The following is a 27,114-nucleotide window of genomic DNA, read 5'->3' on the forward strand; positions in this document are numbered from 1 at the left end:
AACACGTCAAGACTGTTTCAAGGACAGCTTTTTTCCATCTACATAACATTGCAAAAATGAGTAACTTTCTGTCTAAAAATGATGCAGAAAAAATAATACCATGCTTTTGTCACTTCTAGATTAGACTACTGCAATGCTCTACATTCTGACTACCCGGATAAAGCCCAAAATAAACTTCAGTTAGTGCTAAACACGGCTGCTAGAATCTTGACTAGAACCCAAAAATGTGATCATATTTCTCCAGTGCTAGCTTCCTGTTGAGGCTAGGGCTGATATCAAGGTTTTACTGCTAACCTACAAAACATGATATGGGCTTGCTCCTATCTATCTTTCCAATTTGGTCCTGCCGTACATACCTACACGTACGCTATGGTCACGACGCAGGCTTCCTTATTGTCCCTAGAATTTCTAAGCAAACAGCTGGAGGCAGGGCTTTCTCCTATAGAGCTCCATTTTTATGGAATGGTCTGCCTATCCATGTGAGAGACGCAGACTCTGTCTCGACCTTTAAGTCTTTATTGAAGACTTATCTCTTCAGTAGGTCCTATGATTGAGTGTAGTCTGGCCTAGGGGTGTGAAGGTGAACGGAAAGGCACTGGCGCGACGAACCATCCTTGCTGTCTCTGCCTGGCCGGTTCCCCTCTCTCCACTGGGATTCTCTGCCTCTAACCCTATTACGGGGGCTGAGTCACTGGCTTACTGTTGCTCTTCCATTCCGTCCCTAGGAGGGGTGCGTCACTTGAGTGGGTTGAGTCTCTGACGTGATCTTCCTGTCCGGGTTGGCGCCTCTCTCTCTCTTTCCCTTATCTCGGAGGATCTTAGCCCTAGGACCATGCCTCAGGACTACCTGGCCTGATGACTCCTTGCTGTCCCCAGTCCACCTGGTCATGCTGCTGCTCCAGTTTCAACTGTTCTGCCTGCGACTATGGATCCCTGACCTGTTCACAGGACCTGCTACCTTGTCCCGGTCCTTTCTCTACCGCACCTGCAGTCTCAAACTCTGAATGATCGGCTATGAAAAGCCAACTGACATTTACTCCTGAGGTGCTGACCTGTTGCACCCTCTACAATTACTGTGATTATTATTATTTGACCCTGCTGGTCATCTATGAACATTTGAACATCTTGGCCATGTACTGTTATAATTTCTACCTGGCACAGCCAGAAGAGGACTGGCCACCCCTTAGAGCCTGGTTCCTCTCTAGGTTTCTTCCTGGGTTCCTGCCTTTCCAGGGAGTTTTTCCTAGCCACCGTGCTTCTACATATGCATTGCTTGCTGTTTGGGGTTTTAGGCTGGGTTTCTGTATAGCACTTTGTGACATCAGCTGATGTAAAAAGGGATTTATAAATACATTTGATTGAACAAAAAAACACCAACAAACAAAATCCCCAACAAAACCCATAAACAATAACCCCTAAACAATAAGGGAGGGAAGGGAGGGTGGCTGCCGTCAACGACGGCACTGTGCTACACCCTCCCTCCCCAACCCACCTATCCTGGAGGTGGCTCAGGTGCAGGACGTGGACCTTGCTCCACCCTCGGCGTCGCCCACGTCGGTGGCGCCGATAGCTGCGCCAGGCAGACGGGCCCCTCGGGCTGGGCCGGAGGACAGGAGGGCCCCTCGGGCTGGGCCGGAGGACAGGAGGGCCTCTCGGGCTGGGCCGGAGGACAGTATGGCCACTCCGCAGCTGGGCGGAGGGGGCAGCCCTTTGACTGGCGGCAGCTCCGGCAGTTGACGCGGGCAGCGCTGTTGACTGGCGGCAGCTCCGGCGACTGTTGACTGGCGGGCAGCTCCGACGACTGTTGACTGGCGAGGCTGGGCTGACGCACTAGACTCCTGATGCGTGGGGCTGGTACTGGACGTGCCAGCCTGGAGACACGCACCTCCATGCTAGTGCGTCTAGCGGGAAACACCGGACCGAAAGGGCGCACTGGCGGTCTTGAGCGCAGGGTTGGCATCACCCCTTCCGGCTCGATGCCTACTTCGCCCCTGGCACATGCGGGGCGCTGGTACCTTGCCTACCGGCCTGAAAATCCCAGGCCTCACCACAGCCCCAACCCCAAAGCACGGGACCTGTCCAGTCTGCCCTACAAGGGTACGGGGAGCTGGCCTGGGGCTGTAATCTCGCCTCGCCAAATAGCCCTTGTGCCCCTCCTAAAAAATTATTGGGGCTGCCTCTCGGGTTCTACTTGCCTCCCAGGCAGGTTGTCACAGTGGACCCGCAACTGCTCCCATGTCCAGTCAATCCTCTCCGTCAACACCTCCAGCGACCAGGAATCCATCACCTCCCGAGCGCGCTGCTTCCAACATTCCTCCCTCACTTGCCTCTGTCCTCTTCTCCGCTGCTTGGTCCTTTGGTGGTGGGTAGTTCTGTCACAAAATCCTTTGTTGTGTTGCAGGGAAGACCAAAATGCAGCGGAGTTGTGGATACTCATATTTCAATTAACAAAAAAAGAGTAAAGCATCCACTTGACAAAACAATAAATGATACCCACAACACTAAACAGTTTTGCAGGCTCACCAACGCAGTGCAAAAACAACTACCCACAAAACCAAGTGACAAACATACTCCTACATATATGACTCCCAATCAGGAACAACGATCCCCAGCTGTTCCTGATCAGGAGTCACAAGACCAACACAGAACAATCACACACACACACACACAAGACTGCCACGTCCTGACCCCAAAACTACTACAGCAGCTCCATCTGCTGGTCAGGACGTGACAGTTATGTACCTTTTTTTTGTAACAAATGTTTTTTTCCCTTCTTTCTCACAGTGTTGTGTGGCAGCCCCATGCCCAGGATGATGGCGTGTCATATGACTATGCCCAGGTCTATGGGCAGTGTTCATTTTGTAAACATAATAGTGACAAAAATATTTGTCAAACACCTATTTTTCAGCAGTAATTGAGGAGACTATAACTGACTAAATAAACCCAGAAAAACCTTTCATTTGACTAAAACAGGAGGAGACTAAATTATCTGTGACTAAAATCTAACTACTGAGTGGACAGGACAATAGTTTTTGGCGAGATTGAGAGCTTTCCAGTGATAAGCACAATTATTATTTGCAGCACAGATGCGCAACACAGTTCCGTTCAGCAGTGGGAAGGACGCGGCACACACAGCCTAGCCTATATCAGCTTGTGAGCTGCTGGGGAGCAAGCGATGAGCGTGTGCAGACAGGCTCCGCCTCCTATTATACACATCACTTAGGCAACTCTCTTGCTTCACCTGTAGCTAACCAGTCACCAGCAGCCTGGTTAAGAAACACAAGCTGTTTTACGAAATTAAAAACAATAGCAGCATTAAGTTTAAGAGTAAAACAACAGTCTAGCTATGCTTCTGTCCCTTGAGTGTAGAAACATTTAAAAATGTGTAGTCTCTATCAACCCTTGCACTTTCCCCACTGCTTGTCATAGCCAGGTTCTGTAACCAATGAACCAGCCAAGTCTCCCTCTTTTCCTCTGAGGAAACGGTGTGATTTTAGCCATTACCGTTCAAAAGATATGACCCATAATACCGGTGCTACTTTTTTTCTTTCTATCGTGCATTGGTGGGTCGCATTTTACATTCACAAAGCATAACCAGGCTACTTGCAGACCGCACCGTTAACCACCTTGTTCAGTCATGTTACCTCATTAGCTAGCTACAGCTAACAACCTGGGGTGCATTCAGCAGGACGCAATGTTTTGGAACGTTCAGATTGAAATATTCTATGTGGAACATAGACATGTTGAATAAGGAATAAAGTTGGCTCTATTCATGAATTTCTATCTGCAACATTCAAGAACGTTTTGCAACTGAATGTGGCTCTGGTAACATTGCCAGTATCCTATATTATGCAAACATAGGTTGGTCGGACCAATCTAACCTACCTAGCTCGCTGGCTGGCCAGCCGGACCTACCTGGCCGGACTTATCTGGCAGACCTACCTGGCCGGCTGGCTGGAACTAGCTGGCCAACTGGCTGGATCTATCTTGCCGGCCTGACCTACTAACTGACCGGCCAGGTAGGTCCGGCCAGCAAAATAGGTCCGGCCAGCTAGTTCCAAAACATATACTTAATATTAATTAATGCAAGTCATGCAGAGCCCCTGGTCTAGTGATAACCCAGCTTAGACACGTCACCCTTCTCCCACATTTTGTTGTGTTACAGCCTGAATTTAAAATTGATTAAACTGAGATTTGTTGTCACTGGCCTACACACACTGTTTTTTGAACTATTTACAAATGAATTAAAACTGAAAAGCTGAAATAAGTATTCAACCCCCTTGTTCTGACAATAAGTTCAGGAGTAAAGATTTGCTTAACAAGTCACATAATAGAGCCCCACAGAAGAGGTGTCATAATAGCCATAAAACCTAGCAGTCAAACAGGAAAATGGTTCCAACATAATTTTTTTCCCATAGGGGATTTTAGAAACTCAGAAATAGGCTTACTAGGCTTACTCTGGCATGCAAGTAGGCTTACTCTGGCATGATGTTGTGATATCCATATAAAGTGCCTTTGGAAAGTATTCAGACCCATTGACCTTTTCCACATTTTGTTACAATACTTATTTTAAAATGGATTAAATAAAATAAAAACTCTGCAATTTACACACAATATCCCATAATGACAAAGCGAAAATAGGTTTTTAAAATGTTTGCAAATTTATGAAAAATAAAGAACAGAAATACCTTATTACGGACCCTTTGCTATGAGACTCAAAATTGAGCTCATGTGCATCCTGTTTCCATTGATCATCCTTGAGATGTTTCTACAATTTGATTGGAGTCCACCTGTGGTAAATTCAATTGATTGGACATGATTTGGAAAGGTACACATCTGTCTATATAAGGTCCTACAGTTGACAGTGCATGGCAGAGCAAAAACCAAGCCATGAGGTCGAAGGAATGGTCTGTAGAGCTCCAAGACAGCATTGTGTCGAGGCACAGATCTGGGGAAGGGTACCAAAAAATGTCTGCAGCATTTAAGGTCCCCAAGAACACAGTAGCCTCCATCATTCTGAAATGGAAGAAGTTTGGAACTACAAAGACTCTTCCTAGAGCTGGCCGCCCGGCCAAACTGAGCAATCGGGGGAGAAGGGCCTTGGTCAGGGAGTTGACCAAGAACCCAATGGTCACTCTGACAGAGCTCTATATTTCCTCTGTAGAGATGGGAGAACCTTCCAGAAGGACAAGCATCTCTGTAGCACTCCACCAATCAGGCCTTTATGGTAGAGTGGCCAGACGGAAGACATTCGTCAGTAAAAGGCAGATGACAACTAGCTTGGATTTAGCCAAAAGGCACCTAAAGATTCTCAGACCGTGTGAAACAAGATTCTCTGGTCTGATGAATCCAAGACTGAACTCTTTGGCCTGAATGCCAAGTGTCATGTCTGGAGGAAACCTGGCACCATCCCTACGGTGAACTATGGTGATGGCAGCATCATGCTGTGGGGATGTTTTTCAGAGGCAGGGACTGGGAGACTAGTCAGGATCGAGGCAAAGATGAACAGAGCAAAGTACAGAGATCCTTGATGAAAACCTGCTCCAGAGTGCTCAGGATCTCAGATTAGGGTGACGGTTCACTTTCCAACAGAACAACAACCCTAAGCACACAGCACACAGCCAAGACAACGCAGGAGTGGTTAAATGTTCTTGAGAGGTCCAGCCAGAGCCCAGACTTGAACCCTATCTAACAGCTTTGGAGAGACCTGAAAATAGCTGTGCAGCAACGCTCCCCATCCAACCTGACAAAGCTTGAGAGGATCTGCAGAGAAGAATGTGAGAAACTCCTCAAATACAGGTGTGCCAAGCTTGTAGCGTCATACCCAAGAAGACTCGAGGCTGTAATTGCTGCCAAAGGTTCTTCAACAAAGTACTGAGTAAAGGGTGTGAATAGTTATGTAAATGTGATCTGTTTTTATTTTAATAAACTTGCAAACATTTCTAAAAACCTGTTTTTACTTAGTCGTTATTAGGTATTGTGTGTAGATGACGAAAAACAACAATTTAATCAATTTTAGAATAAGGCTGTAAGTTCCTGCAAGCTCCTACATGTCATCTCTAGTTGACATCTTTGCTAACAGGTATTGTGTCAATTTAAAACTTGCACAAGACAGTTCACAGAATGGTCCATTTAAAGAAATGTATGCAATGTATTAATTACTACATTTAACTAACATTAGAGAGTTAATCCAGAGATTCTTACCTTTTCCCCGATTCGGCAGTCTCGTCCAGATCATCATGGCATTTTTAGTTCTTTATGATAGCTACATTAGCAGCTAATTAGCATTTCATTAATAAAACAATGGGGGGGGGGGGGTAAATACAGGCAAATATATTCATAAAAGTCACCTTGTCCTAGAGAGATTTACATGGTAATCAAAATGTCACGCCACGGAAACATCATGAAACACAGCCCTTTAAGTGTTTCTGAAATGCCCTATGAGAAAAATGAAAGGTGGAAAAACGATTGGAACCATTTTCCTGTTTGACCGCTAGGTTTTATGGTTATGACTCATACTGTGATACTCTATAAGTTGCATGGACTCACTCTGTGTGCAATAGTTGTGTTTAACATGACTTTTGAATGACTACCTTATCTCTTTACCCCACACTTACAATTATCTGTAAGGTCTTTCAGTCAAGCAGTGAATTTCAAACACATATTCAACCACAAAGACCAGGGAGGTTTTCCAATGTTTCGCAAAGAAGGGCACCTATTGGTAGATGAAATAAAAAGAAGCAGACATTGAATAACCCTTTGAGCATGGTGAAGTTATAAATTATACTTTGGATGGTGTATCAATACACCCAGTCACTACAAAGATACAGGTGTCCTTACTAGGGGGTGACAGGTAGCCAAGGGGGCGGCAGGTAGCCTAGGGGTTAGAGCGTTGGGCTGACAAGGTAAAAATGTGTCGTTCTGCCCCTGAACAAGGCAGTTAACCCCCTGTTCCCCGATAGGCCATCATTGTAAATAAGAATTTGTTCTTAACTGACTTGCCTAGTTAAATAAAGGTTAAATAAAAAATAAAATACTAACTCAGTTGCCGGAGAGAAAGGAAACAGCTAAGGGATTTCACCATGGGGCCAATGGTGACTTTAAACCAGTTACAGAGTTTAATGGCTGTGATAGGACAAAACTGAGGAAGGATCAACAACATTGTAGTTATTCCACAATACTAGCCTATTTGACAGAGTGAAAAGAAGGAAGCCTGTGCAGAATAAAAATATTCCAAAACATGCATCCTGTTTGCTACAAGACACTAAAGTAATACTGCAAAAAATGTGCCAAAGCATTTCACTTTCTGTCTTGAATACAAAGGGCAAATCCAATAGAACACCCCCCTGCCCAGTCATGTGAAATCCTTAGATTAGGGACTAATTAATTTGATTAAATTCACTGATTTCCTTATATGAACTGTAACTTAGTAAAATCGTTGAAATTGTTACATGTTGAATTTATATTTTTGTTCAGTATATATATAATATATATATTTACGGGGGGGGATTGGAAATGATTACATTGATGGAAGCTACAATCTATCTGAAATATTAAACCTGATCTACCCCCTAAACAATATGTAATATGTTGTGGTGATGATGACGATTGACCTTGTGCTTGTGTCTTTCTGGACATCAGTAAGGTTGTGGATTACAGCCAGAAGACAATGGATGAGACTGCAGAAGGGAATGAGGGCTGACCTAGGATGTACAAAGATCGTTCAGCTTTTAAGGAATATCTACAGCCATCCCTGCCTTCCCGACCAGCCTAGACAGGTAGCTAACACAGCTTACTCATACGGCTTATACACAAACAAACAAACAAACACACACACTGTAATTCACACAGGTTCCACCTGAAACAACTCAAACTCCTCAGACCATTCCATGACTTCAATCACATGTACAACATGTTCGCTACAATTACATGTTTAGTTACACAGAGTTACACCCAACCAATGGCATGTTTAGTTACAGTTACATGCAACCAATGGCATGTTTAGTTACACCTAACCAATGGCATATTTAGACAGTTACACCCAACCAATGGCATGTTTAGACAGTTACACCCAACCAATGGTACGTTCAGTTACACCCAACCAATTGCATGTTTAGTTACAATTACACCCAACCAAATAGTGTATTTTGAGTGTGTGGTATGTATAGTACCACACCTTGCTTACTGGGACAGATTACTGAGGAATACTTCAGGGTTGCACATACATTATTTAACTTTGACCCCTGATGAACATACCCTCGCTGTCATCCTCAGCTCTACTTGTTCACTGACAGTGAGGTGGGGAACACCAAGGAAGTCCTGGATCTGGTGAAGAAGAATGCCGACTCTCACAGATGGGCCCACCTGCAAGAAGCACTGTTTCCCCAATCATTTTTTTCTAGGGCAGGGCTCCCATAGCTAGCTCTGTTACCTCCCACCTGAAAGAATTAGACTAACTGGTTTTAATATAATTTTTGTTGCAGAAGCCATTGCACCTGTCTGGGAAGTATAACCACTGGTCTTTTTGGCTCAGAAGATTCAGTGTAAAACCCAACTTAAGTAAACCTCCCCAACCTGTTTGTGGGCAGCAGTGTGGGAGTTATGTAATATGTAGGTTAGGGTTTTTTCACCCCTTGAAGATTCTTCCTGTAGTTATGCATTTTAATTCAGTCAGCCCACAAGCACAAGAAAATGGTACATTTGGTTGATAGCCTAATTTTTGTATTTGACAAGAAACAGTAAACATGTCACCCACCAAGGAGGTACAGACAGACAGACGGAGACCGATCCACAGTCCCTTCCCCGATTTCATCATGGGGGACAATAATACTGTTTACTGTGTGTATCCCTGCCAGGTGCTTCTCCTTTAGGATCGGGGCGGATCCTAGCACTACTCATCTCTGGGGTGGCCATACTGAACGAAAATATAAACTCAACATGCAACAATTTCAACGGTGGCCAAGCAGGGCGGAGGGCACACACTATTTATCACAGGACAGGAGGCAGCCCAAAGTAAGAGAGCGTGTGTGTGTGCATACGTAATGAGCGCAGTATTGGTTACAACATTTTTCTCTACTACTTTTTCACTCCCTCTTATTTTTTTCATTTCCCATACGCAATGACAAAAAAGGAAAAAAAAAAAAATCTGTCATAGATAATAAGGTTTTGACGTGTCTGTCCTATATCTAGGAGATATAAGGTCAGGAAATATATATATATTTTTACACACATTTAACTCCTTACTTTGTTGGCACAATACCTCCATACTTCCATTTGTTTTCAGATTCCAGATTCTCATGACACTTGTGGGGGGTCCTAGAGCAGAACACAATCGTATTCGTGAGTCTCCCCTTTCCATAGAGTTGTCAACAGTGTGTAGGCCAAACCGTTCAGACACAACATACATTTTCGTCTGACAAACACCTTCCAGATGCCCGACATAGGCGGAGGAGGTGGATTGAGACGCAGCTCATGCAACAAAAAAAATATATCTTTAGCTTAAACTGACAGATTTTGATGGGGATTTTTTTAAATATGTTACAGGTGCGCCAATAGACAATGATTTTAAACTGCAAAAGTACCGGTTTCATAATTGAATTGTGATTCAAGGAAAAACGTGGTTTAATTCTTTAGGAGGGGGGTGCTAAGCTGTCATATGGCATTGTTTTAAAATGGTCATACTATGGATCATTTTCCTATTAGATTTTTAATTTTAGGACCACTTTAGGTATCAAAAAAATATATTAAATATTGATTTCGGCCATTACTACTAAAGCCCATAGAAACACATTGAATAACACATTCATAAATGGCAAAAGGGACAGTCAAAAAATACATTACAAGAAACAAGGCTTTGAAGTGTCCATCTTAAATCTAGAAAATATTTTAAAAACTCAGGAAATATATATTTTTCTTTATTTAACCCCTTTTTGGGGTAGGCACAAAACTACCTTCATACATTTTTTTTTTTTACAGGTATGGGTTACGTTTAGACGTAACACTTGTGGGGGTCCTAGAGCAAAACGGAGAACACCATCGTGTTCGTGAGAATCTTCCCTTTCCACAATGTAGGTCAAACCCTTCAGACGATAGACGTTTATGTGAAGACCGATTTTTGGGATGTCTCATGATCTGACAAACACCGGTCTAGCTCTGCCACCTTTCACCTCAGATGTAGAAGTGTCACACTGGCGGATGCGGTGGATTGAGACGTGTCCAATGCAACAACAAAAAAACCTCTCTCTAGCTTGACAGATTTTGATGGGGATTTTTTTGTTATGTAACTTAGATTGACGAACAGGTGCATCAATCGACCCTAGAGGGTTTAATGTAAAATACAAATTTTTCTGAAATATGTACTAGGTGTAATGTTTTGTGCAACATGAATCAAAATCCTTAATATGGCTTCGTATTCAGAGGTTGTCTTTATCAGAACTATAGTATGTATATAGAATTCTGTTTATGACTACTGTATCATGTTAATAAATCTAACTCTTTAGTTTAGAGGAAATACACATCTATTATAAGGCCAAACTAAACATAGGGACTCTGTTTTATTTAAAGTCATGCCTCTTAGACACACTTCCTTAGAATATAAATATTTAAGATTTAATCCTTAGATTTGCATTATAAAGTAGTTTGTGCATAGTTTTGCTGTTGATTTGGAAATAGAAATGTACACAATATTCATTTACAGCTATAATTAGATCAATATAGCTTTTTGAAAGAACACTGGGGAAAAAGTCTAATTTGAAACACAGAAAAGCGATGCTGTAAAATCTCATACTACAGGCACCCCATTGTTCTAAATGCCAACATTAAGACACACACCTACACAGACAATATTAACAATATCAAAATACTTAACAAAGACATGGATTTAAGTTTCACTCCTTAAGGCTTCGATGCTCAAATAGTCAATGCCATTAGTCCAATGAGTATAGAAAACCGTGTAAAAACCAAAGACATCACCATTAAAAACAGACTATAGAACAGCATGGAGCCTCGCATCTGGTCATGTAACAAAACCACAGATTACAATTCAGATTGTTAGGGTGATGGGGAGGGGTAGACAGAATTCATTGAAAATACATGTCAGCTGAAGTTCACATCACTATTTTCTCTGTCATATGATTGTATCTGACACCTCATAAGCAGATAACAGACACAAAGAGAGGGAAAGAAGAGAGGGATTAAGACAGGTTTGATGGTGTACTGATAAATCATATACATGTGTACTGTACATGTTTTAGCTCGTGCAAAATCGAGTTGAGCAGAATCTCCCTAAAAATGATTTGTGGTACATTAAAAGCTCATGTTCCTCATTCACAGGACTTGCAAATGTGGGTGACGATATGCCATACTTAAGATGACTGTCATTCAAATCCCAATACCTATGCAAACCTGTTCTAAAACATGAACCATACAAAGCAAAATGTAAATGTCACATTACAACGTCATGAGAATACGTAAAAAACGCTATTGTGACAGGCTTTGTGAACACCCTGTGTGGGTATTCTGACAGCAGCCTGCTTCTGCCTTCAACCGTGTCACATCATTGCCCTTTCTAAACAGCCTTGACAAGGTGACATGTTTGCAACGCAGAAACAGACTGGCACCCCCCAGGCTATTCACTGGCCATGTCATGGCAAGGGTCGTTTTACACACAAGGGTCATTTTACCCACACCTGGGAAAAAAAACACATAGGAGAGCCGACTTTACAGACGAGTAAAGGACCAGTAGAAATCTATAATACTTACATTATGTAGTCTATTACTTTATCAATTCACGTTATAAACCAAATACTGTTAGTGCTCTGTAGAAGCTGAGGTTTGCTCCCAGGGAGAGCGTATAGGCACTGGAGACCAGGGCAGAGGGAATAGGATAGGGTGGAGAGGAGGGATGGTTGTTCCTCCTCTTCATGTTTGGCTTGGGGGTTAAGGCACCACATTAGAATGGCTGAGTCTTATGGAGCAATGCTGCAGGTTAGAGTGACAATATGCCATCCAACACTAGCACCAGCGAAAGTACTCCTCACTTCAATTCTATATTCGGAGTCAGGATGTGATTTTGCTTCACACATTTAATGTTTTTCTTATGGCTTTATATCAACAGAAGTGCATAGCCTTAGGGTTAGTTTAGGGTGAGGATCATTATTTGCTCAATCTCCACAAGGTTAGTGGCTATTTGTCAAAGGAGGTGATAATAATGGTCCATTGTACTACCTGAGGCCACAGGTTGGTTTAGATTTCCTTTGTATGTTAGGAATATGGTTAAGGCTAGGTTTAAGGTTGGGATAAAGGTAAGGGTTATGGCTTCTCATAAATGGACCCACAGAGGGATAGGGGCTTTTTCACACAAATTCAAGCATTATCAACCCATAGGTCACATATGCCCATTTGTCTCTGGTATAAATGGTGGGTGTGAGGTGTTTTGGTTTTGTTCTGATGTGGCCTCCCTACTGGCCTAAGTGAGGGCGTTACAGTAAGGACTTCATCTGTTATGGCAACAGTTACACACTTCCGAGAGCAGGGGCATGTTTCTGACAGACCTCACACTGCTTCATATATAATAGCATGTAGAAGAGGGGATTGAGGTTTGGGATTGATGTGAGGGTAAAGTTTCAGATGAGGGTTATGGTAAGGGTAGAGCTGGTGTTGGCAAGCAGAGGCCAGTTGAAGCATTTCCCATCTGAGGTGGTCTCCAACTTTTAACAAATTAAACATGTCACGAGCTACAAACTATTTTCTAGCTTTCAAATATATACATTATTCTCCTCTCCTCTACGGATCCTTAGTGTACAAGAGAAAGTAGTGCACTGTTTTCTGTCAATATTCCATGTAAAATAATGGTTTTTAAAAAACTAAGGAGGGCCCTATAAAAATAAAATAAAAATACCCAAATTTGGTTTAATATTTTCCCAAATTCTGTTTTCTCCGTTTTATTTTTCCTGGTTTTAGATTTTTTTGTTTATCGCTCTCAAAAATTACAATTGTTCACAGAGAAACAACCAAACTGGATGTTCTGAATCAATGTCAATACTTAAAAAGAACGAACATTTAGATTTGAGTGAAATTCCCATTTTTTATATTTAAATGCGCTTCCAGTGTGCCGTCTAATGTACCGGTCTAGCGATGGTGCTCATTTCACGCAGTTTGCAAATAATAAATAATCGATACAAATGACATACTTACTCATGATATACTTCTGCCAGGTAAGCCCATTTTGCAGTTAGCATTTAATTGAGAAGGTCTTGGGGAAAGTATCTGTCAACCCACAAGACAGTTATCACATGAACTGCCTACTAGTCATTCCGAGTCTTTTCTGTGAGCCAGATCATTTAGCGCCGTTCACCAGAAATAGCCGTTAATTTGGCTCCCAAACGGCTCTTTGCTCTGTAATGCTTAGAAATTGACCTAAAACCATGAAAGAAAAGTCAATCTCTAATTTAAATCCTAAAACGTTGCCTATTATTATGTCAGACTGTGACAAAATTATTACATGGACTTAATGACGCTCTCTCCTCACTATATTGTTCCTGCACTGAAGAATTAGCATCTTCAGAGAATGTTTTTATAATTTATCTTCAGATAATCGATGTCTGGAGCTCAAAAGCAATAGTAAAAGTATGCAAATCAGGGAGCCAAATGAAGTGATGGGTTCGCGAACGACCCATCACTAGTGGCTACACACGGAGTAAGACAAACGCCCGCATTACACAGACAGAAAGGGGCAATATTGCTGGAAATTCATTGGCAGATATTGTGTTAGGTTTGGCTTTTTAAGTCAATAGTGGCTAACCAGGGGTGGGATAATGTCAATGTTGCGTTGGTTTGATAGTAGCTGGGGGCTTGCGGTGTCCGATACTTGTGAGATTTGTTTATGACAGTTTGCAGTGAAACACGTGAAAATTGCATGTACTTTCAGAATTGTTTTGCGAGCTACTCATAGGTGGTCTACGAGTTACTGGTATCTCGTGATTGACCGGTTTAAAACATACAACAAATAGCAGGAACATTATCAATGAAAACATCTAAAAACTGAGTTGGAATTGACAACACAGCATCAAACAGAATAGAAGAAGGAAATAATATGAATGTTCACATATAAAAAAAAAATCTCTGTAATACCATTGGTCTCAAGAACGGAGACACAATTGCCTGTTCCAGGTAGAGATGCACATTTGTGACTGCTCAGCATCCAATCCGTGAACTTTGCAGCACCCGTTACTATGGCAATTCCTAAAAAGTCTGGCTAAGCCCTCTTTAGGGGAGTTGTGAACCACCGTGTCTTGTGTCTGTTTGGGAGGTGTGGAAGGAGCTGAAGTAGGGCCTCAGTGTCTGGGGGCTCCACAGGTTCCAATGATAAGGTCTCTTATGTCTTATGAGGGTCTGGGGTGAGGGGTCCAGGGGTGTTGGTCCCATCCAGGTTGTGTGTGGGGATATGGAAATGAGGGGTGAGCACCGAGGGGAACTGGAAGAGAACACATAAGAGAACACATGAGAACACAGAACTGCTTCAAATGGGTCATAAAGAACAGAATTTGGGTCCATAGAATAGAGGACAGAAACAGACGACACAGTAAGGAGTAGAAACACAGGGTGTTTCTCAATATGCATACTACCGTGCTCCACACTCATGCTCAGAGTTCGTTCTCCGAGGACGCTAGAGTGTGGAGAATGCATAAAAATGTACATTTTGAGAAGCATTCCCCTGCTACTGCATTACCTTTGACCAATACAGACAAAACAACTACATAAAGTAAATGCAAGCATGTAACTTCATAATTATCAGCCACCTATATGTAAAAAGTATTAATCTAGCCAGCCAGCTAGTTTTACATGTAAAAATCTACCTAAAACGAATGTAATGAAAAGGTAATGTAGATGGCCAACGTTAGCTACCAGTTAGCCTGCGGTCTATGCACACCACAGTGGCTATTCTAGGCAGTTAAACATTTCATAATTAACACAGTATGTATTTATTTTTAACGTATCAAGGCAACACGAGATGTGATTGGGCAACTTTTCATTCCAAAGTCTGAGTTAATTTTCTCTCACTTCAGCTCAAAACCAGCAGACATTGTTTTCAAGAAATGTTGAGTAGTTTTTTTACTTGGCTCGTCATATTACACCAACAATCCTACGAATATTTCAATTGAAGCTTGAGTCGATTAATACTGAGAAATGTGTACAAACGAAGTATGCATCTGCGAACAACCATCCGTGCTCCGTTTCATATACTTTGATTTGGACTCGTACTCTGATTACCGTTCCATGCTCGGAGCACACTAGTATACATATTGAACTGACAGAGAGGACAAGGACAGAAAGAGGGAAAAGAGAAAGACTGAAGTGCAGTGGAGATTGGAGGGTTCCCTGAGAGGGATGAGTGAGGATAGAGTGATGAGAGTGGGGGTGTGTTCTGACCTGGAACAGGGTGTGTGCGCCCTGCTGGCGCCGGGTGGCCGGGCTGAGGGGAGCCACCGGGCTGAGCGTGCTCCAGAAGTGGATGTTAGACAGAAGGGGACTGGGGGTCAGCAACAGAGTGGGTGTCTGTAAATACACACACACACACACACACACACACACACACACACACACACACACACAAAAACAAGGCGCTAGTCAGCAATAGATTTGGACACATAAGTATTCATTTGGGAATATCTCAAATTATGCCACAAAATTGTTCTCAAAACTAGAATTCCAGCTTTAAGTACAAGTAGTTGTGCAGACTTGATAAAGACCAGAAGAGAAAAGATGTGCTCTTCTGTATCCATAATGGCTTTGATGGTTTCCCAGCAGCCCAAGGAAAAGTCAACCCAGAGAAGCTGGCCTGGGGCTGGCTCAAACAGCGCTGTCTCATGACCACATTAACATAGATGTTAAACCATAGAGGAAGAATCTGAGAGAATAATGAGACCATTGTCAAGTCTTGCTGATCTAATCTTACGATCACAACAGGAACACGTGGTCGAACGGTCAACATCTTATTGTCATGGTAACTCTGTTCAGACTGGTAGAATGGGTGTTCAATAAAACTACAAAATTGCTGCCATCTGCTGGGGGAAAACTAGCAATGAAATGTGTTTACATTTCACTTAGCCTTGTCCCTAATTGTAAATGTGTCTTCTCCTAATCAAGAACACATCTTAAACAATAATTCTGAGTGAGTGTGGAGTGTATAAGATTGCGTAAAAATGAATGTGTGTGTGTGTGTCTCACCTGTAGCAATGCAGGTGTGAGAGATGCGGTGGGAAGGGAGGGGCTGTAGAGGTTCATAGGTGAGAGGTCAGAGGTGGTGACCACCAGTGTAGGAGTGGACAGCTCCAGGACTTTAGGAGGCTTGCGGGCCTTGCCCCCTGTGATATGGCCACTCACACACAACGGAGACAAACTCATCTCCCTATTCCCTCCCTTGTCCCTGTTCTCTACACACACCTCACCACCTGACACTTGGCCAAAACTCTGCACCTGAAAGATGGGGGGGAAGCAGTTGAATCACAGAAAGCAAAAACATGAATGCTAAATCCATCTTCATGTTTAGTAATCTGCGACTCTGTGGACTGGACGGAGATGGTCTCCATGTCGCAGTAGGTTGTGTGCACGTGTGTGTTTTCCTTACTACCTGTATCTGCGTCTCTGTGGGCTGGGAGGAGATGGACTCGATGTCGCTGTCAATCACCAGCTCCTGGGTGGAGTCAGGCACCATGCTGGGGGAGGGGCCCCGAGTGGGCAACTCTGATAGGCTGAAACTATTCAGGATTCGAAGACTCGAGGATTCCATGGGCTTGGCTTGCTCAAACGCACACACAGCCTGAGGCAGGAGGACAGAGTGTGTCATCACGACATCGCCCATGGAAGGGCACAATGGCGGATTAGGTGTTTCTATTGTAACCGGAGGGCTTCTCTTGGGAGGGGTGGTCCCGAACTTGATAACTGACGGCGACAGCATTGGCTGCTGAGAGAGTGGGTCTTGAGCCTGGGTATTGGACTTCCTGTCGGCCATCTTGTCTGCAGGGTTCTCCATCTTAATGGACTTGAAGAGCTGGCGTCCATTTTGCAGCGAGGTGAGGGTGAAGGAGGTGTACAGGCCAGAGTGGATGTAGTCATTACGGTTGGACGGCTTAGTACTGGACCCCTGTGTCGCTGTCATACCTCCAGCCCTGTCCCCACCTTCACCATCTCGGGAGTTGTTGTCCCCCCTCTCGGACAGGGGCAGGATACCACCTGCACACCCCTCCCCTTCCGGCCGAGCAGAGGCATCCCCTTTCAGGATGTCTGGGTAGGAGACGAAACGGTACACAAACTTCTGCCCGTTCACCTTCTTAATGATGTTCTAGAAGAGAGAGTAGGGGAGAGCGAGAAATGTTACGCTATGTGGAAAAAGATGTACACAAGACAGACACTCTACTCTCTCTTTCCTCCCCCAAAAACAACCCACAGAGTAACCGCTGTGTGGGACTGTTCCATTCTTCCTGTCTGTACCAAGCTAAATACAGCTCACCACCCCACCCACTGACAGAGGCAGGCTGTCTTTAGGCCAAACCACAGGCAGAGTGGACGAGACACACAGCGACACATGAACCCAGCAGTACTCTGGGTGACATCACAGGATGGCAAAACAGAAACTTCCCTGCCCATAGCTCTACCCAGCCCAGCATTAAACTAAACCCTGCACTCATTTTCAACAGGTCTCATCAAGGGGCCCCTTGTCAAAGTTAATGCATTGTGTGGGAGTGTAAGTTCGAGTGTGTGTACCTTGTCATAGTATCTCAGTATTCTGCTGAGTTTGTTGTAATTCATGCTGCGTGTATGTCTCTGTGTGTGTGTGTGTGGCCCTCTAAAATCTGATGCGGAGAACGCGGACGAGATCATGGAATCCAGACATTAAAACAGGATTCAACAATGTAAAAAAATGAACTTATTTGAAAATGTATTGACTTGCCCAAGATTATCATAGGACATGAACAAGATTATCATAGGACATGAACAAAATGCATCAGTGACTTATTTTCCTTCAACTTTCTGAAGAGGCAACGTGTGAATCCACGTCGTGTGTGCTCGTTTGTGTATTCTGGTAGATGGGAAGGCTTTCCAAAAAACCTTTGCAACTAAATGTTAACTACAAAGTAGCCTATGCCTACCTGGCAGAATGATATCATGATTATTTTCATCATTCCAGAGGGTATTTGTTTAGCAAACTCTGCAATCACATGTGCACTACATAAAACAGCGCTAACCAAACAAGGGTCTTACATTTTTGTCATTTAGCAGACACTCTTATCCAGAGCAATTTACTGTAGTGAGTTCATACATTTTCATACTGGTCCCCCATGGGAATCAAACTCACAACCCTGGCGTTGCAAGCACCATGCTCTACCAAGTGAGCCAAGGACACTTTGTGCACTTGCATCTTTGATTTTTCCCAGACCTCAAAAGTGGTCTGCTGATGTGGTTTAAGCATTGTTGTGGACTTAGAACATCACGTTACATTTTTTCTACTAAAAACTGATCTTGAGAGCAAAAACCTGAAAACATTTTGGACAAACCAGAAACCTTGAAAAACAAAAAAGGAGAAAACAGAATTTGTAAAAAAACAACAAATGGAATTAGGCCAAAAAAATTGAGATCTTATAGGGGCCTATGCATGCGTGTGTGTGTACCTTGTCGTAGTAGTATCTTAGGGCTCTGCTGAGCTTGTCGTAGTTCATGCTGGGTTTGTTCTTCCGGGTGCCCCACAGCTTGGCCACCTCCTCCGCCTGCAGCAGCTTGAACTCGCCCTCCTCATTGGTCCAGCAGATCAGCTGATCATTGGTGGGGTCCAATAGGAGCTGGAGAAGGAACTGCCACAGGGTCACGGAGCTGTCCATGCTCCCTGCTACAGAGAGAGAGAAAGGGGATGAAGATGACAGACCAGACATGCAGTGTCACCAAAAGACAGTTATTGGTGATTCCATGGAAAAGTCAACCTGAGCATGTAAAAATAAAGTTACATTTCCAAATGAAACCACATTCCAAATTATTATTCATATCTATATGTTGGAGTTCAGGTTTTATTCGACCAGTTAAAGCAGGAATTGCATGATTTTTTAAAATATATTACAGTGTAGGAGGCCAACTCTCAAATAAAGGCTTTTAGTCATTGATATTTCATTGCTATTAGAAAGGGCTCACAGAGCTTGTTTTTCCACTCACATCTGTCCCCCAATGTTAATGAGGAAGATGAGATGTTAATGAAGCAATACAGAGCAAATTGAGTGTCTTGAGTTTTGTTTGCATGTTCTACAGTCTTGTAAATATAGGGGGAGTGACTGGGACAGGCAATGTATAATCCATAATGTTTTTTACAACAACAAAAAACATACACATTTTTTACATTAAGCAGACGCTCTTATCCAGAGCGACTTACAGTAGTGAATACATACATTTCATACATTTTTTTTTTGTTGTACTGGCCCCCGTGGGAATCGAACCCACAACCCTGGCGTTGCACACACAATGCTGGCGTTGCAAACACCATGCCCTACCAACTGAGCCACAGGGAAGACCTTACATTGGATTATTTAAACTTTGTCTGTAAAGCTAACTTTCATTAAGATTTTATATGGATTTTATATGGTCAACAAATGGGTCCTTTCTTTTCATTGTCAATACCCTTTTTCAGCATGATGATATCAGTAACATTGATAAGTTGTGAATGTGATGTATATTGATTTATCAAATCGTAGCTTCACAGACTTGTGCATTCACCAGATTTTGTGTGCTTGTTCCGAGATATATCCCTCAGACTTTTACTGAAGCAATTGTTGATATCTTGAAAATTGGGTTCAAGCTAAGAATATCTTGGAAAATATATGCTGAAATGCATTTCTCATACATGGCAGTACTGTTTAGATAATATATGTGAATACTTTCAAATGAAAGCCCTCCAAAATATACTTACTTCATCTAGTGTCCAGAACAGTAGATTGGCAGTATAGGCACATGCATATGGTCTCATTTGCATATTTTGTTACAATATTTCAGAAAAATTGTAATTACCCCAAAATATGATATTTTTGTGACTACATTCAACTGGTAGGGGCTGATATTTATGAAGAGCGAGAGAGAAAAATACATTTTAGGGTGTGGTACCTGGCCTTGTATAGAATTTTGTTATTTAACCTTTATTTAACTAGGCAAGTCAGTTTAAGAACAAATTCTTATTTTCAATGACGGCCTAGGAACAGTGGGTTAACTGCCTTGTTCAGGGGCAGAACGACAGAGTTTTACCTTGTCAGCTCAGGGATTTGATCTTGCAACCTTTCGGTTACGAGTCCAACGCTCTAACCACCAGGCTACCTGCAACCCCTATTCAGGTAATTACGCAATCCTAAAACACTATGCCTTTTGCTGACATTTTTAAAACATTCCAAATGCTAACAAATGTGTTGACAGATTTTGATCAAGAAATCTTTAAGATTTGAATGTCTATTTCAGACTAACATCCATAACAGCCGTTGTACCTCTCTAAAGTAAAAATGGAAATTACAATATCAAAAGATATGTTTTTGTGCTTAGCCAAGCATTTCCTTCTAAATAGATAGCTATGTTTTGATAAGAGACTTACAGTGCATTCGAAAAAATTCAGACCCCTTGACTTTTTCCACATTTTGTTACGTTACAGCCTTATTCTAAAATGGATTTTAATTTTGTTTTTAAAAAGCTTGCAGCGTCATACCCAAGAAGAATCAAGGCCGTAATCGCTGCCAAAGGTGCTTCACAAGGTACTTAGTAAAGGGTCTGAATGCTTACGTAAATGTAATATTTACAACATTTCTGAAAACCAGTGTTTGCTTTGTTATTATGGGGTATTGTGTGTAGATTGATGAGGGGAAAACACAATTTAATCAATTTTAGAATAAGACTGTAACGCAACAAAATGTGAAACAAGTCAAGGGGTCTGAATATTTTCCGAATGCACTGTACACCTCAGACTTTTGCTTATATGTTCAATCTCCACAAAAAGCTTGTTAATGTCATGAAACATCCATAACGCTTCTTATTTTCTTTATTTCTTCAACATGCCACCATTGAAAAAAAGTCTGCATTTTGGGGTACACACTCCCCCCACAGGATACCATAGACACACATACGTTAATGTCAGTTTCATTTTGCCTATATTTTGTTTGTTCATTCTGTGAGACATTAAAGTTGTGATTTTGCATGCAATTGTTATGTCCATAACGCTTGAATCACCTGCATCAAACTGGTGAACTGCTCCTACTCATAGCCTTGTGAAGTCCCCCATTCAGAATCTACAGCCTCAGTCAACAAGCCTAGAGTGTCTGCCCTTTTCTGCACTCAACAACGCAAAAGCAACAACAAAAAGTCTGGCTCCAAGGCTATCAGATGTTAATGTCAGCTGCAGCATTTGCTAATCTTGATCACCTAATAATGAGTTACTGTTTGGAATTCAAGGTGATTTGATAATCAGTGATTCTGCACAGCCCAGCTCCTTGGTCAGGCATATCATCTTGAATGTCCTAAAAACAGTGTTTTTGAATTTAATCAGTCATGAAGAAAACATGTTTTAAACACCTTTTCACCTGTTCTCTAGAAATGCTGTACATTCATTCATAAGGCTTTGAGAGAGACAGAAACATTATATTTCTGAATTGTAAAGCTGCAGGGGACATTGGTGTTGTTTGGACTTCTCTAAAGGGGAACTAGAGGGGGTGCAGCGGGAAAGCAGCCTTTCATACAACTCTGAATAACCCCATCACGCACCACTTCATGGACAACAACAAAGGAGCAGGGAGCTTCGTGCTGTATAACTCGGCAGTGAGAGAACACACACAGAGGAGCTCAGAGGAGAGCTCTACTGTATGAGCCTGGCGTATGGAGGAAATAAGGAGGATTCTACTCCAGTCCAGGCCCATTAAATGGCTAGGTGGAGCCCACACCTATTCTGTCCCTTCAGACATTTAAATACCACAAGGATAGGGCCATAAACAGGATGTGGGTTGTTTTCAAACTGAGGAACAGCATTCGTTTTTAAAATTACAAAAAGGTGAATAGGCTAGTAAAGCTAAAAACGGATTTCAGTTGGTTGATTATGAATGCTAAACAAGACAATTACACTAAATGAATCATAAACAACCTAAACATCAAAGCTATTAAGCCCTACATATGTGCTCCTTCCCCTAAAGAATATTATACTGAGATTGGGCCTGACACCATTTTAAAATCTCAATTTAAATAAGGCTACTGCCTGTCTGCATGCCTTAGATTTTTGTATTTTCTGGCATTCAATCTTCAATAGCTCTTATACAAAGCATGCCATGAATATGAAAATGATATATTTTGAATCAGGGGAGGATGGACAAAAATACACATTCTTTTTTTTTTTTTTGTGGCTTTTAATCTTCAATAGTTTATATAATTTAAATAATACAATTTTAAAAAATCTAATTCATTCTAAATGGATATCTGAAACACACTCCATACTGAAATCAAATATATTTGGGTCAGTATCAATGCGTGACGTCACGTCCGTAAAACAACCTGCACACGCATCTCTCCAAGCTGACAATGGGAGGTGTCACAACTGGCCTATGAGGACAACCTTGGGTAAGATCATTTCTTACCTTAACATGAAAGTAGCCTAGACCATCCCTTTAAGGTTTATTGTTATTGATAATTTTTGGGTGGAGTGAACTACACCTGCTGAAATTTTGCATGAAAGGAGAGTGTAATAGGGGTGGTGCATTACAGAGATGAGCTGCTGTTAGAGCTGAGCAATTACACAGAAGATTTTTTTTTATCCCTCGATTATTAAACAACTAATTGACCGACGTCGGTTAAATTGCTTGAATTCCATTTAGTAGGCATGACAAATGTATTGTAAAAATGTCAGTTATATAATCAAAAATCAATAAATAAAGCATGTTTTGGGGCTCATTCTGTAGTCATGGCACGCTTTGTGTAAAAGCTATTGAAGATTGAAAGCACCAAAATCCTACAAATAAACAAAAAAAAACCTGTGGATATTTGTCCATCCTCCCCGATTGAGAACTTCAATAGTCATGGCACGCTTTGTCTAAGAGTTACTGAAGATTGGGTGCTTTCAAAAAAATTCTAAAAGAAAATTAATCAAATAAAAAAACCTGTGGATATTTGTCCATCCTCCCCCAATTCAGAAAATATCATTTTCAGTCACTTTGTGTAAGAGCTACTGAAAATTGAAAGCCAGTAGAAAATAAATTATAAAAAACAAAACATTCCCCCCGCAAAAAAAAACGTGGATTTTTGTCCATCCTCCCCCAATTCAGAATATACAGTGCATTCAGACCCCTTCCCTTTACACACATTTTGGTACATTACAGCCTTATTCTAAAATTGATTAAATATATACATTTTTCCATCAATCTACAAACAATACCCCCTAACGACAAAGTGAAAAAAGGTTTTTAGAAATGTTTGCAAATGTATTAAAAAAAAAATAACAAAAATACCTTGTTTACATAACTATTCAGACCCTTTGCTATGAGACTTGAAATTGAGCTCAGGTGCATCCTGTTTCCATTGATCATCCTTAACATGTTTCTACAACCTGATTGGAGTCCACCTATGGTAAATTCTATTGATTGGACATGATTTTGAAAGGCACACACACCTGTCTATATAAGGTCCCACAGTTGACAGTGCATGTCAAAGAAAAAACCAAGCCATGAGGTCGAAGGAATTGTCCATAGAGCTCTGAGACAGGATTGTGTCGAGACAGATCTGGGGAAGGGTACCCAAAAAATGTCTGCAGCATTGAAGGTCCCCCAGGAACACAATGCCTCGATCGTTCTTAAATGGATGAATTTTGGAACCACCAAGACTCTTCCTAGAGCTGTCCACCCAACCAAACTGAGCAATCGGGGAAGAAGGGAGGGGACCAAGAACCCGATGGTCACTCTGACAGAGTTACTCTGTGGCGATAGGAGAATCTTCCAGAAGGACAACCACCTCTGCTACACTCCACCAATTACACTAGAGTGGCCAGATGGAAGCCACTCCTCAGTAAAAGGCACGACAGCCAGCTTGGAGTTTGCCAAAAGGCACTTAAAGGACTCTCAGAGCATGAGAAACATGGTTCTCTGGTCTGATGAAACCAGGATTGAACTATTTGGCCTGAATGCCAAGCGTCACATCTGGAGGAAACATGGCACCATCCCTACGGTGAAGCATGGTGGCAGCAACATGTTATTGGGATGTTTTTCAGCGGCAGTGACTGGGAGACTAGTCAGGATCAAGGGAAAGATTAACGGAGTACTGATGAAAACCTGCTCAAGACCTCAGACTGGGTCGAGGTTCACCTTCCAACAAGATGACAACCCTAAGCATACAGCCAACACAATGCAGGAGTGGCTTCAGGACAAGTCTCAATGTCCTTCAGTGGCCCAGCTAGAGGGTGGATAGAACATCGAGAGACCTGAATATAGCTGTGCACCGACGCTCCCCATCCAACTTGACAGAGCTCGAGGAGCTGGAGAGAAGAATGGGGGGGGGGAAACTCCCCAAATACAGGTGTGCCAAGCTTGTAGCATCATACTCAAGGCTGTAATCACTGCCAAAGGTGCTTGAATAAAGTACTGAGTAAAGGTTCTGAATACTTATGTAAATGTGATTTCAGTTTATTTTAAATACATTTGCAAAAATGTCAACCTGTGTTCGCTTTGTCATTATGGGCTATTGTGTTTGTAGATTGAGGGGAATCAATTTTAGAATAAGCCTAACGTAACAATGTGGAGTAAGTCATGGGGTCTGAATACTTTCCGAATGCACTGTATCATTATCATAATGGCATTCTTTGCATAAGTTATTGATGATTAGAAATCAGTATCTACCAGCGGCAGCATAGCCTAGTGGTTAGAGCGTTGGACTAGTAACCGAAAGGTTGCAAGATCAAATCCCCGAGCTGACAAGGTAAAAATGTCGTTCTGTCCCTGAACAAGGCAGTTAACCCACTGTTAACCCACAGTTCTTAGGCTGTCATTGAAAATAAGAATTTGTTCTTAACTGACTTGCCTAGTTAAATAAAAAAAATATAAACCGAATTTTTGATGTGGTACTGACTGCTTGCTCTCTGCATAGGAAAAATAGGTTTATGGGGCAAGAAGGCCTGATAGGCAGTGTTCTGTACACAACCCTGCCTAATGCTTGTGCATCTAAGAGGCTTAGAAAAGTAAATCTGCCTTGACTCATCCAGCCCAGCTGGGACACACCCCCTACTCACAATCTGACCGTGTAAAAGGGGTCAAAACTCAGTGCGGCCGCCAAGATTCATATATATATATATATATATAAATAGGGTTTATCAGACTATGTAACGACACAGCTAGGACCCACAGAGCAAAGAGTGAGATGTCACTTGCAATATGTTAGTGGTGTTTTAGTTTGTCCACCAAAACAATATACCGTATAACAAATCACTAAAATATGGTGTTAATGTGATAGTTGACATAGCTTTTTTTAGTTACTAGATTAACTAGCTTAATTCAGACAGCTAGCTGTTGGCTACAACATGGCCATTTCGCTAACGTTAGTAGTTAACCAATGCTGATTTAGCTAGCTGCACGAAAACCACCACTTGTTAGCTAGCCTAACGCTGAGATTGGATGTAACAATGCATTTACCCATATTGCAATTAGCTAGCTAGCATTTGTCATACCCTTTGTCACCAAGCTAGCTGGTTTACAGTATTGTAACTAGCGAACTACGCTAGCGTTAGTTACGGTACGTCGGTAGCTTACCTTGCTAGTATAGCTCGCTTAAAATATGAGCCGTCCAGAAGTGTCGATAAAAGTCCCAAAACATGACAGAAAATGAGCTTGCTATTTTCAGCAAGCCGAGAAGCAAATATGTAACTACGTCATTTAAGTGAAAACTATATATTGCCGTATACGTTTTTGTCGATAAAAACACAATGCAAATATTTAAGAACAGGAAATTAAAACCATGCTGAGATCACTTCCTTTTTTTGTTTGCGTTCCATATGCGCATTGTTTTTTGTCACCGCCGACTGCTACTGTGGTTTGAAGTGTCGTCGCGCCAACCAATTTTACTTTCAGCTAGTTACATTTGTCTTCCTGTCTTGACAAAAATCATATATATTAAACGATGCTGCAAGTTAAAATAAGTTCGCTATTGACCCAAAATCATATTGTGTAGGCCTATAATGTAATTTCGCAAGTTACAATTTAAAAGGCATGTTTGCTAAGAAATAAGCGACTCTCTATTGTCATGGTTCTGATGCTCGTCTCGCAGGAAGCATTAGTGCGTGGGAGACGTGGAGTGAGAAATGTTGCGACAACCACCCACCGCTGACGGCTATTCTAAAACAACTGGAAACACATTTAGTGCTTCTAGAATGTGTTGTCTGCCAATATGTTTTTTCCAGGTGTAAATGTGCGTTATGTCACATTCTACTTTTGACACTACTGTTCAGAGCAGAGATGGGTCAAAATAAAATCGGGACAACCTGCTCAACAAATACCCCATCTGACCACTCTGTGGCAGCCTTGCACAAAATGTACATTTGTTTGATCAGGTCTTCAAAGGGCAAAGCATGTCCAGAGACAGAGTAACCAGTGTCTACTGTCGAGATGGATTGTAGGTTGCCCCTATAGATCATGCTCAGGAACCTATGGATCTTATGAACCTATGGATCTCCTTTCCTTATCCTTATGAAAGAACAGCCTTTTCTGTACAGTGAAGGCATCTGGTGTGTGGTATTGGAGTGTCATACCTCTATTGATCAGATGCTTCAGTGGCAGTGGTGAACTGAAATTCAGCTATTTCCATACAGTGGATATTTTTCATGATTACAATGATCTAAGCCCCAAACAAAGTATATTGTCAGCTCATACCAAGCATAATGTAAATAAAGGAAACTTGTATGAGACACACAGGCTAGTAGTAATGTAATACCAACCTGTGTAAGTAATGTGATACTGTAGTCATGTTATGGTTAGTGTACGTCTGCGAGTGTGTTTTACCGGTACAGTTCACCATATTGAGGGCACTAGGAGAGTAGACAGAGGTTTTCAATGAAAGATAAAATACAGGCTACACACATGA

At 42.0% G+C, this 27,114-nt stretch overlaps 1 protein-coding gene across 2 annotated transcripts; it reads right to left on the minus strand.

Moving 5' to 3' along the window:
- Positions 1–9,898: 9,898 nt before the first annotated feature.
- LOC106583110 (ETS domain-containing protein Elk-4) lies at positions 9,899–26,294 on the minus strand. 2 transcript variants are annotated; one of them, XM_014166938.2, is made up of 6 exons: positions 25,788–26,294; positions 18,669–18,883; positions 16,631–17,341; positions 16,228–16,476; positions 15,430–15,555; positions 9,899–14,473 (listed from the first exon to the last, which is right to left on the minus strand). In XM_014166938.2, exons 2-6 carry the CDS (start codon positions 18,873–18,875, stop codon positions 14,375–14,377), a joined length of 1,392 nt encoding a protein of 463 aa, XP_014022413.1. In that variant the 5' UTR covers positions 18,876–18,883; positions 25,788–26,294; the 3' UTR covers positions 9,899–14,374. The 2 variants fall into 2 exon arrangements, with proteins under 2 accessions (XP_014022413.1, XP_014022412.1); XM_014166937.2 differs by having other exon boundaries at positions 16,628–17,341.
- Between the last annotated feature and the right edge of the window lie 820 nt (positions 26,295–27,114).

The sequence above is a fragment of the Salmo salar genome, chromosome ssa22 (genome assembly GCF_905237065.1).
Source record: "Salmo salar chromosome ssa22, Ssal_v3.1, whole genome shotgun sequence".
Lineage (NCBI taxonomy): Eukaryota > Metazoa > Chordata > Actinopteri > Salmoniformes > Salmonidae > Salmo > Salmo salar.

Bases quoted from the DNA above. Each gene is read 5' to 3' on its own strand.
- LOC106583110 (XM_014166937.2), bottom strand. From the start codon at position 18,875: ATGGACAGCTCCGTGACCCTGTGGCAGTTCCTTCTCCAGCTCCTATTG. The intron at 17,342-18,668 runs GTACACACACAC...TCTCTCTTCTAG, and splicing joins TAAGATACTACTACGACAAG to AACATCATTAAGAAGGTGAA. The intron at 16,477-16,627 runs GTAAGGAAAACA...CCCATCTTTCAG, and splicing joins CAGAGACGCAGATACAGGTA to GTGCAGAGTTTTGGCCAAGT.